Raw genomic sequence first — 12482 nt, 5'->3', positions numbered from 1 at the left:
TTGCTCCGTAACCTGATTTACACATAGGCACATATTAACCTTATGACACAGCATTTACCAGTTCGCACAGTGTTACACTTTTACTGTATGAACATAAATATTATTTGTGCTATGAGATTTTAGACTTCTGCTCTGAGAAATGACCATTGGGTTATGCAAAATTAGGCAAAGATAGGCAAAATTAATTTTAAGTGCTCTGCCCATTTTAAAGGGAATTGGATTCTATACAATTTGCATTTTATCATTATCTTTTACACACAAAACATTTTTAAATAAGTTATAAGAAGCATTGTGTAAGATTAAATCTTAAAAAATGCCATTATTTCTTTATCACTAAGCAAAAGTCAATTAAAATTTAGGAAATACTGTTCACTGGGAGCTATAGTCATGGCCAAAAGTGGTGGCACCCTTGAAATTGTTCCAGAAAATGAAGTATTTCTCCCAGAAAATTATTGTAATTACACATTTTTGTTAAACACATGTTTATTTCATTTGTGTATATTGAAACAATACAAAAAATAGAGAAAAAAGGCAAATTGGACATAATTTCACAATAACCCAAAAATTAGCCTGACAAAATTATTGGCACCTTTCCATAAATTGTGGTTAAACAACTTTGTTTCAAGCATGCGATGCTCATTCGAACTCAGCTGTAGCAAGTAACAGGTGTGGGAAGTATGAAAATCACGCTTGAAACCAGATGAAAAGGGGGGAAGTTGACACAATCTTTGCATTGTGTGTCTGTATGTGCCACACTAAGTATGGAGAACAAAAAGAAGAGAATTGTCTGAGGATTTGAGAACCAAAATCGTTGAAAAATATCAACAATTTCAAGGTTACAAGTCCATCTCCAGAGATCTTTATGTTCTTTTGTCCACACAACATGTGCAACATAATCAAGAAGTTTACAACCCATGACACTGTAGCTAATCTTCCTGGACATAGACAGCAAAAATTGTTGAAAGGTTACAACGCAGGATTGTGGATAAGCAGCCCCAATCACATTCCAAAGTAATTCAAGCTGTCCTGCAGGCTCGGAATGTATCATTGTCAGCGGGAACTATCTGTTGACATTTGAATGAAATGAAACGCTATGGCAGGAGACCCAGGAGGACCCCACTGCTGACACAGACATAAAAAAGCTAGACTGTAGTTTGCCTAAATTTACTTGAGTAAGCCAAAATCCTTCTGCGAAAGCATCTTGTGGAGAGATTAGACCAAGATAGAGCTGTTTGGTAAAGCATATCCTTTTACTAGTTAGTAGAAACGGAATGAGGCCTGCAAAGAAAAGAAGACAGTACCTACAGTCAGGTATGGTGGAGGTTCAAAGATGTTTTGGGATTATTTTGCTGCCTCTGCCACTGGGTGCCTTGACTGTGTGCAAGGCATTTTGAAATCTCAGGATTACCAGCAGATTTTGGGTCACAATGTAGTGCCCGGTGTCAAAAAGCTGGGTTTGTGTCCTAGGTCATGGGTCTTCTAGCAGGGCATAGACCCAAAACATAGTTCAAGAAGCACCCAGAAATGAATGGAAACAAAGCGCTGGAGAGTTCTGAGGTGGTCAGCAATGAGTCTGGATCTAAATCCCATTGAACACCTGTGGATATACGTTTGAGAGGTGTAAGAAGCTTGATGATGGTTATAGGAAGCGATTGAATGCAGTAATTTGTTTCAATGGATGTGCAACCAAATATTGAGTTGAGGGTGCCAACAATTTTCTACGGCCCATTTTTGAGGTTTTGTGTAAAATTACCGTATTTTCCGGCGTATAAGACGACCCCCCCAACTTTTCCAGTTAAAATATAAAATCTTCTTAAAAGTCGGGGGTCTTCTTATATGCCATGTGTCGTCTTATAGGGCTGGTGAATAATGTGCCTTTTTGGGGGGGGAGTGGTCCCGATGACGAAGAGAGGGGGCGTCTCACAGGAAAGTGTGAGTGGCGTATCCCCCTATTACCTCATTGTGGCAGCGTGGGGTTTCTGTGCTGGTGAGCGGCGGCTTCTGCTCCTCTTCGTGCAGCGTCGGGCCTCTGTGCTGTGGGGCGCCGCCGCATCTTAGTGCAGAGTCGGGGCTCCTCCGGCATCTCCTCAAAGCCCGGAGGCACCGGCAGCTCCATTGCTGCGATGCGGTGGCCTCCGGGAAAATGGCCGCTGGGGGCGGCGCATGCTCAGATTCAGATCTCGTCCCGATCTCCTGCACAAAGAGGAGCCGCCGCCCCACAGCACAGCACCCACGCGGCACAAAGAGGAGCAGCCGCCGCCGCTCCCCAGCACAGAGACCCCACGCTGCTACAATGAGGTAATAGGGGGATACTCCACTCACACTTTCCTGTGAGACGCCCCCTCTCTTCGTCATCGGGACCACTCCCCCCCACCCACCATATACACATAGGTCTGCACCCGGCGTACAAGACGACACCCGGCGTATAAGACGACCCCCGACTTTTAAGAAGATTTTCCGGGGTTAAAAAGTCGTCTTATACGCCGGAAAATACGGTATGTCCAATTCGCCTTTTTTCAGTTTTTTATTTTGTTCCAATACACATAACAATGTGTAACTGCAATAATTTTCTGGGAAAAATGCTTACTTTTCTGGAACAATGCACACAGGCCCATATGGCATTGCCCAAATGGGTGTCTGAATTACAAATACTACCCTGCCTGACCAAGATTTACTGCAAGACCAATATTATTAATACTGTTATGTAAGAGAATAAATAATACCATCACATAGTGACAGTATAATGCCATTCTATCGAGCATCAAAAAGGTTGTGCCGCTAAACATATTTTCAGAGAGCAGTGTAGTGTCCAATCCTAACCATATGTAATATACACACTGTAAAGATTCTACCCCATTTGCCATTCCAGTAGTTCACCTGTGACTGCAAGTAGGCAATTTGCATACTTGTGCTCACATGACAACTAGAATCTCATGTTGAGACTCTAGTTGTCAGGTGAATGTAAGCATGCGAACTGTATACTTGCTGTCGCTTAATGCCCACTGGAATGGCAAATGGAGTCCTCACCGTACAACCCTCTTAACAAATATCATTGTACTATCCTGCAATATAATAGACAAACAATACCACCAGTCCATAACCAAAGGCTATACCAGCATATACATTGGTGATAGTACCACCATACTGATCATTAATCAGGACAACTAGGACTGATACTACCACCATACAGTGACTGTGTATTTGTAGACAACAGTTGTACACCAGTGCTCTGCAGTCCATATTTGTATACTGTACAGTCACTTACCAGTGATGTTCTCGATAATTGTAGTCATCCACTTTCCTTTATTTTTTCCATTCAGTCCAGAATACCATGACCACTTCTTCCATTAATGACTGGTCCCTGCACAATGTAACACACAGACATCTTTGACTTACTGGTTTTCCAGTACCCTCCTCCCATTACCTCTCCCATAGCATACAGTGCTGTAATCAGTGCCAGTAGACAGTAATACTGCCCCCTCTGTGCCCATCACCTTTGTCCCCCATTGGACTTTATAATAATGCCCTCCATTGTGCCTCCTTTTTATAATGCCCTTCATTGTGTCTCTGTATTATAATGCTCCCATTCTGCATCCTTGTTATAACTCCTTATATTAATAATATCATCCGCTCAGCCTGCCATAAAATAAGCTAGTACTTACTCCACCGCTCCCTTGTTGAATGATGATTCCTCCTACCTGCAGTCTCAGGGGTGGCACAGGTGGTGCAATGTTATCTCACTGCCCAATTTTTCTTACTCAGCATCATCCTTTTGTAGGCCAGAAGCAACATGTAGCCTGCTTGTCTAAGTGTTGGAGCATGGAGATGGGGATAGTGTTAAAATTGTTGCAATAGTTGTGACACCCCACTTTCTGACCTGTTCATCTGGAATTTACCAGAACTGCAAGATGGCAAAATGGCCCTGTCGGTAAGATTTCTATAGTAATCGCAGTCACGATCTTGGAAGTCCTTTTTATAGCATATAAGCAAATGAAAGGAAAACCCCATTTTAGAAGACATGTTGGCTACATTGCTGGGTTGAGAATTTTATGTATAAATGCAATAGTCATATCATGGCCAGCTTAAATGAGGTATTTGCATTCATCTCACTACAATTGAACTAGTGATTCATGCCAATACTTGCCAATTAAAATTCTGCATAAGGTTGGGGTACTTTTTATAATGAAGGTAAACATATAAATAACATATGACCCCAGATGGCTTTTATTGATCTGACTCCTCTCAGTGTTTTGTACATGGAACAAATGGTAGTCCCTAATTACCACCATAAAAAAAAGAAATTACATTTCATAAATTTGGGAGGTCCCCTTTCAAAATGGTACCCATAGTAGAAGCTATTAATTGCCATCCATTGGAGGTAGCTTCCCTATGAGTCAACCTAGTAAACCAAAGTCTTCTCCAAAGACCTCTAAGCCAGCCACCCTGTATGCTGCCTTGCAATGATGGGGAGCAAGTAATTTGTATGCAGATAAATGTCTTCTCCTTTTGGCTAACTGTCCTTAGTCATGCTACAAGTGTTGATAAAGGCTCGGACATTGGCTAATAGGAAAGCTACCTCTAATAGGTAATAAAGCTGGCTTTTTTTTACTCTTGGTGGAGAGTTGCGTTACCTCCCACCAGGGCCGGACTGGCCATCTGGCAATTCTGGCAAATGCCAGAAGGGCGTGTCTGGTCGTGGGCCTTGTCTGCTACATTAACAGAATCAGTGTTCTCAAGACATCCATAACGTTAAGAGTTTTGACGTAGAGCACAAAGTCGCTGACTCACTTACCCCAGCAGGCCACGGGTATCATTAGAAATATTGGTCTTGTAGTAAATCTTGCTTTCCTCCATCTAGGATAATATTAGTAATGTATCCCATCTGGTTCTTGGGGACAGAGAAAATATGGGCCTGTGTGATTTCAAATGCCAGGCCTGAATTTCAATCCCAGTCCGTACCTGCCTCTTACAAGTCTGATGCTTAGGTTTATGGCACATTTGTGGCTTCTTTAATGGAATGTTTGGCCATCTTTAGATGGCCATAATGCAACCATATTTTGTTGTCCAATTTACCTAGACCCATGAAACAACTGCTGTATTATTACCATCTAGTCCTTTTCATGTTGGATAGGGCTATACATTACGGATGTCATGATCCTGTCGTATTACAACGGATACAGCATGCCGTGTACAGGGATGGCCTAGTCTGATTGCCCGGACCATGCACCGTAGCTGTAAAGACTAGGGTTCACCATATGTCAGTAAACACAGCCACCGTAAACTACCCATCTGGATAAAAGCAAAGCAGAACTCGCTCTCTAGCAAACCTTATAGGCCGTGAAAACCTGCAGTTACTCAGGCATGTACGTGATACAGACATTTTTGAAACCCACCCTTTATCTACATAGAAAACACGCATGTCCACTTTAAATCATTAAAACATGGCCTCATAGAACCCATTCATACAATAAAAACACAAAATGCTTTAATTGTGGATAAAAATGGCCGTGTAGTTTATTTAGGGTTACATAAATTAATTAATCACCAATAAATAAACTCCATAAATTATAAAACCAAAGTACCAAACTTTTCCAATAAACCAATCCACCCAGACATGGGTGATTTTCCCACAAGTAAACTACACGAAAATTCAGGGGAGGGAGGGTGGGGTCTTCTTTATCTTCTTCCGCTGACAGAATGACCAGATACCACAAAACAGGTGTTTATATATATTCAAAAAAAGAGCGGCAAAGCTGCTTACAGCCAATAGAAAACCGTTACAATAGGCACCAAACATACCAGAAAAAACTGGATAAAACCAGTTTCACACTTTCAGAGATGACTGACCTGACCTTTATTTGACCTTTCTTCTGACAGAAAGCCATATTAAATGACAGGGTCCATGAGGCCATGAGACCCCCGCTATATTTCTTTCAGGTTTACGCGGGGGGGCTAACATTATAACTTCAGTCATTACCAACATAGAAATATGTGCAGTAGTATCATAGGTCATATGTGCATCTACCCATAAGAGGTTGACCCTAGTGGATCTTTTGCTGGGCATCTAAACCCCTTACTGTGTCAGATCCTGGGCCCATCAAAGCAATATCTTGTACCCTGGTGGGCAAATATGATCCTGATAGTATAGCCAGCTTTTGAAATTTCAGAACCCGATGACATTCTGCTTTTTTATTTGATGTATGTTTTTTTTTTCTACTTCTTTCTTTGCAGCTGATTTATTAATGAAGTCACCACCATCAATCATATCACTTGCTGGGGGAGCGCCAAATCCAGATACGTTTCCTTTTAAGTCAGCTTGCGTTACCTTGACTGATGGTACTGCCATTGAAATTGGGGAGAGTTTGATGAAGAAAGCGCTACAGTATTCTGCAACACCTGGGTACATTCCTTAGCTTGTTATTAAAGGGAGCCATCACCTGAGTCCAGGTGCCCAAATCACGACCAGCATGAATCAGAAACCAGCTCCTGCATTACAAACGTGTGCTTTTCACTGACATGCTGCTGCATATTAGAGGAAAACGTAGTTGAAAGGGACGGAGGTGACTAGTTGAAGACGTGTGACCATGCCAGCTTCTCCCCATCAGACCCTGCAATCAGCTATGTTAACCCCTTAAGCCCGTATGACGTACTATACCGTCGAGGTGGGGTGGGCCTTAATTCCCGGTGACGGGATAGTACGTCATACGCGATCGGCCGCGCTCACAGGGGGAGCGCGGCCGATCGCGGCCGGGTGTCGGCTGCATATCGCAGCTGACATCCGGCACTATGTGCCAGGAGCGGTCACGGACCGCCCCCGGCACATTAACCCCCGGCACACCGCGATCAAACATGATCGCGGTGTACCGGCGGTACAGGGAAGCATCGCGCAGGGAGGGGGCTCCCTGCGGGCTTCCCTGAGACGATCGGTACAAGGTGATGTACTCACCTCGTACCGAACGTCTTCTCCCTGCAGGCCCCGGATCCAAAATGGCCGAGGGGCTGTATCCGGGTCCTGCAGGGAGCACTTCCGGGTCGGAGCAGGCTGCAGATGAAAGCTGCAGCCTGCTCCGATGAAAGTATGATCGCAGATCTGATAGAGTGCTGTGCACACTATCAGATCTGCGATCTGTGATGTCCCCCCCTGGGACAAAGTAAAAAAGTAAAAAAAAAAAGTCCACATGTGTAAAAAAAAAAAAAAAAAAAAAATTCCTAAATAAATAATAATTAAAAAAAATATATTATTCCCATAAATACATTTCTTTATCTAAAAAAAACAAACAAAAACAATAAAAGTACACATATTTAGTATCGCCGCGTCCGTAACGACCCAACCTATAAAACTGGCCCACTAGTTAACCCCTTCAGTAAACACCGTAAGAAAAAAAAAAAAAAAACGAGGCAAAAAACAACGCTTTATTACCATACCGCCGAACAAAAAGTGGAATAACACGCGATCAAAAAGACGGATATAAATAACCATGTTACCGCTGAAAACGTCATCTTGTCCCGCAAAAAACGAGCCGCCATACAGCATCATCAGCAAAAAAATAAAAAAGTTATAGTCCTCAGAATAAAGCGATGCCAAAATAATTATTTTTTCTATAAAATAGTTTTTATCGTATAAAAGCGTCAAAACATAAAAAAATGATATAAATGAGGTATCGCTGTAATCGTACTGACCCGACGAATAAAACTGCTTTATCAATTTTACCAAGCGCAGAACGGTATAAACGCCTCTCCCAAAAGAAATTCATGAATAGCTGGTTTTTGGTTATTCTGCCTCACAAAAATCGGAATAAAAAGTGATAAAAAATGGTCACGTGTCCGAAAATGTTACCAATAAAAACGTCAACTCGTCCCGCAAAAAACAAGACCTCACATGACTCTGTGGACCAAAATGCGGAAAAATTATAGGTCTCAAAATGTGGAGACGCAAAAACCTTTTTGCTATAAAAAGCGTCTTTTAGTCTGGTTTCACACTTGCGTTTTTATCTGCATGCGTTTTTTAAAAAAACCGCATGTGTGAAAAAATGCATGTAAACGCAGTAAAACGCATGCGTTTTTATAGAAAAACACAAGAAAACAAGAAAAAAACAAAAAACCCTACCCCTAACCTGAAATACGTGGCACTGAAATACGTGGCACTGAAATATACGTTTATATACGTATATAAGTGCCACAATATTTCAGTGGCCACGTATTTAAGTGCCACGTATTTAAGTGCCACGTATTTAAGTGCCACGTATTTAAGTGCCACGTATTTAAGTGCCACGTATTTAAGTGCCACGTATTTAAGTGCCACGTATTTAAGTGCCACGTATTTAAGTGCCACGTATTTAAGTGCCACGTATTTAAGTGCCACGTATTTAAGTGCCACGTATTTAAGTGCCACGTATTTAAGTGCCACGTATTTAAGTGCCACGTATTTAAGTGCCACGTATTTAAGTGCCACGTATTTAAGTGCCACGTATTTAAGTGCCACGTATTTCAGTGCCACGTATTTAAGTGCCACGTATTTAAGTGCCACGTATTTAAGTGCCACGTATTTAAGTGCCACGTATTTAAGTGCCACGTATTTAAGTGCCACGTATTTAAGTGCCACGTATTTAAGTGCCACGTATTTAAGTGCCACGTATTTAAGTGCCACGTATTTAAGTGCCACGTATTTAAGTGCCACGTATTTAAGTGCCACGTATTTAAGTGCCACGTATTTTTCAGTGCCTGAAATACGTGGCACTGAAATACGTGGCACTGAAATACGTGGCACTGAAATACGTGGCACTGAAATACGTGGCACTGAAATACGTGGCACTGAAATACGTGGCACTGAAATACGTGGCACTTAAATACGTGGCACTTAAATACGTGGCACTTAAATACGTGGCACTTATATACGTGGCACTTATGACTGTCAGAAAATGTTCAGTAAACGGTTAGGGGTGAGGTTAGGGGTAGGGTTTCAGGTAGAATTGGGGAGTTTCCACTGTTCAGGCACATCAGGGGCTCTCCAAACGCGACATGGCGTCCAATCTCAATTCCAGCCAATTCTGCGTTGAAAAAGTAAAACAGTGCTCCTTCCCTTCCGAGCTCTCCCGTGCGTCCAAAAAGGGGTTTACCCCAACATATGGGGTATCAGCGTACTAGGGACAAATTGAACAACAACTTCTGGGGTCCAAGTTCTCTTGTTATCCTTGGGAAAATAAAAATTTGGGGGGCTAAAAATCATTTTTGTGGGAAAAAAAATATGTTTTATTTTCACGGCTCTGCGTTGTAAACTGTAGTGAAACACTTGAGGGTTCAAAGTTCTCACAACACATCTAGATAAGTTCCTTGGGAGGTCTAGTTTCCAATATGGGGTCACTTGTGGGGGGTTTGTACTATTTGGGTACATCAGGGGTTCTGCAAATGCAACGTGACGCCTGCAGACCAATCCATTTAAGTCTGCATTCCAAATGGCGCTCCTTCCCTTCCGAGCTCTGTCATGCGCCCAAACAGTGGTTCCCCCCCACATAGGGGGTATCAGCGTACTCAGGACAAATTGGACAACAACTTTTAGGGTCCAATTTATCCTGATACCCTTGTGAAAATACAAAACTGGGGGCTAAAAAATCATTTTTGTGAAAAAAAAAATAATTTTTATTTTCACGGCTCTGCGTTATAAACTGTAGTGAAACACTTGGGGGTTCAAAGTTCTCACAACACATCTAGATAAGTTCCTTGGGGGGTCTAGTTTCCAATATGGGGTCACTTGTGGGGGGTTTGTACTGTTTGGGTACATCAGGGGCTCTGCAAATGCAACGTGACGCCTGCAGACCAATCCATTTAAGTCTGCATTCCAAATGGCGCTCCTTCCCTTCCGAGCTCTGTCATGCGCCCAAACAGTGGTCCCTCCCCACAAATGGGGTATCAGCGTACTCCAGACAAATTGGACAACAACTTTTGGGGTCCAATTTATCCTGATACCCTTGTGAAAATACAAAACTGGGGGCTAAAAAATCATTTTTGTGAAAAAAAAAAATAATTTTTATTTTCACGGCTCTGCGTTATAAACTGTAGTGAAACACTTGGGGGTTCAAAGCTCTCAAAACACATCTAGATAAGTTCCTTAGGGGGTCTACTTTCCAAAATGGTGTCACTTGTGGGGGGGTTTAATGTTTAGGCACATCAGGGGCTCTCCAAACGCAACATGGCATCCCATCTTAATTCCAGTCAATTTTGCATTGAAAAGTAAAATAGCGCTTCTTCCCTTCTGAGCTCTGCTATGCGCCCAAACAATGGTTTACACCCACATATGGGGTATCGTCGTACTCAGGACAAATTGCACAACAACTTTTGTGGTCTAATTTCTTCTCTTACCCTTGGAGAAATAAAAAAATGGGGGTGAAAAGATCATTTTTGTGAAAAAATATGATTTTTTATTTTTACGGCTCTGCATTATAAACTTCTGTGAAGCACTTGTTGGGTCAAAGTGCTCAACACACATCTAGATAAGTTCCTTAAGGGGTCTACTTTCCAAAATGGTGTCACTCGTGGGGGGTTTCAATGTTTAGGCACATTAGGGGCTCTCCAAACGCAACATGGCATCCCATCTCAATTCCAGTCAATTTTGCATTGAAAAGTCAAATGGCGCTCCTTCCCTTCCGAGCTCTGCCCTGCGCCCAAACAATGGTTTACACCCACATATGGGGTATCAGCGTACTCAGGACAAATTGCACAACAATTTTTGGGGTCCAATTTCTTCTCTCATCCTTGGGAAAATAAAAAATTGGGGGTGAAAAGATCATTTTTGTGAAAAAATATGATTTTTTATTTTTACGGCTCTGCATTATAAACTTCTGTAAAGCACTTGTTGGGTCAAAGTGCTCACCACACATCTAGATAAGTTCCTTAGGGGGTCTACTTTCCAAAATGGTGTCACTTGTTAGGGGTTTCAATGTTTAGGCACATCAGGGGCTCTCCAAATGCAACATGGCGTCCCATCTCAATTCCAGTCAATTTTGCATTGAAAAGTCAAATGGCGCTCCTTTGCTTCCAAGCTCTGCCATGCGCCCAAACTGTGGTTTACCCCCACATATGGGGTATCAGCGTACTCAGGACAAATTGTACAACAACTTTTGGGGTCTATTTTCTCCTGTTACCCTTGGTAAAATAAAACAAATTGGAGCTGAAATAAATTTTGTGTGAAAAAAAGTTAAATGTTCATTTTTTAAACATTCCAAAAATTCCTGTGAAACACCTGAAGGGTTAATAAACTTCTTGAAAGTGGTTTTGAGTACCTTGAGGGGTGCAGTTTTTAGAATGGTGTCACACTTGGGTATTTTCTATCATATAGACCCGTCAAAATGACTTCAAATGAGATGTGGTCCCTAAAAAAAAATTGTGTTGTAAAAATGAGAAATTGCTGGTCAACTTTTAACCCTTATAACTCCGTCACAAAAAAAAAATTTGGTTCCAAAATTGTGCTGATGTAAAGTAGACATGTGGGAAATGTTATTTATTAAGTATTTTGTGTGACATATGTCTGTGATTTAAGGGCATAAAAATTCAAAGTTGGAAAATTGCGAAATTTTCAAAATTTTCGCCAAATATTCGTTTTTTTCACAAATAAACGCAAGTTATATCGAAGAAATTTTACCACTAACATGAAGTACAATATGTCACGAGAAAACAATGTCAGAATCGCCAAGATCCATTGAAGCGTTCCAGAGTTATAACCTCATAAAGGGACAGTGGTCAGAATTGTAAAAATTGGCCTGGTCATTAACGTGCAAACCACCCTCGGGGCTTAAGGGGTTAATTATAATAATATTTATTTTTAGAGCTCTATTGATTCCATGGTGCAGTACATGAGAAGGGGTTACATATAAAATATAAATGACAGATAACAAACTAACAATGACAGACTGGTACAGAAAGGAGAGGGCCCTGTCCTTGTGGGCTACAGACTACAGGATAATGGGGAAGGAGACAATAGGTTAGGGGGATACACCTGTGGTTGTGAGGTGGCAGGGGGTCTTTGCAGTCTGTAAGCTTTCTTGAAGAGATGGGTTTTCAAGTTCCGTCTGAAAGTTCCGAATGTGACACAGAATTCCACAGGACTGGGGATACTTGGAAGAAGTTTTGGAGGTGATTGGGAGCGGAACATATGAGTGTGGAAGAGAAAAGGAGGTCTTGGGAGTTCCGGAGGTTACTTGTTAAGAGAAATCAGGAGATTACCGTATATACTCGAGTATAAGCCGAGGCACATAATTTTGCAACGGAAAACTGGGTAAGCTTAGTGACTCAAGTATAAGCCGGGTATGCATTGTCCCCCCATCCCTGTCCTGGTGTGCATGGCTCCCCCATCCCTGTCCTTCTATACATGGCTCCCCCCGTCGCTGTCCTGGTATGCGTGGCTCCCCCCGTAGGTGTCCTGGTATGTATGGCTCCCCCGTCCTGTCCTGGTATGCGTGGCTCCCCCCTTTGCTGTCCTGGTATGCGTG

General features: G+C 42.1%; 1 protein-coding gene and 1 long non-coding RNA gene across 4 annotated transcripts in view; one reads left to right on the top strand and one right to left on the bottom strand.

The window, feature by feature from the left end:
- The window catches only part of LOC143792970 (uncharacterized), a 113886-nt gene that overhangs the window by 11485 nt on the left and 89919 nt on the right, over positions 1-12482 (bottom strand). The gene's annotated exons all lie outside the window — the stretch shown is intronic.
- AADAT (aminoadipate aminotransferase) overlaps positions 1-12482 on the top strand; it is an 84648-nt gene that overhangs the window by 17302 nt on the left and 54864 nt on the right. For all 3 annotated transcript variants that reach the window (XM_077279500.1, XM_077279501.1, XM_077279502.1), the window contains exon 3: positions 6232-6400. In XM_077279500.1, the coding sequence (XP_077135615.1) occupies positions 6232-6400 (169 nt within the window). The remainder of the gene's footprint in view (positions 1-6231; positions 6401-12482) is intronic.

This window comes from Ranitomeya variabilis, chromosome 1 (genome assembly GCF_051348905.1).
Source record: "Ranitomeya variabilis isolate aRanVar5 chromosome 1, aRanVar5.hap1, whole genome shotgun sequence".
Classification (NCBI taxonomy): Eukaryota; Metazoa; Chordata; class Amphibia; order Anura; family Dendrobatidae; genus Ranitomeya; species Ranitomeya variabilis.
Note: the sequence above shows the minus strand (reverse complement) of the source record. Positions and strands in the feature narration are given on the sequence as shown.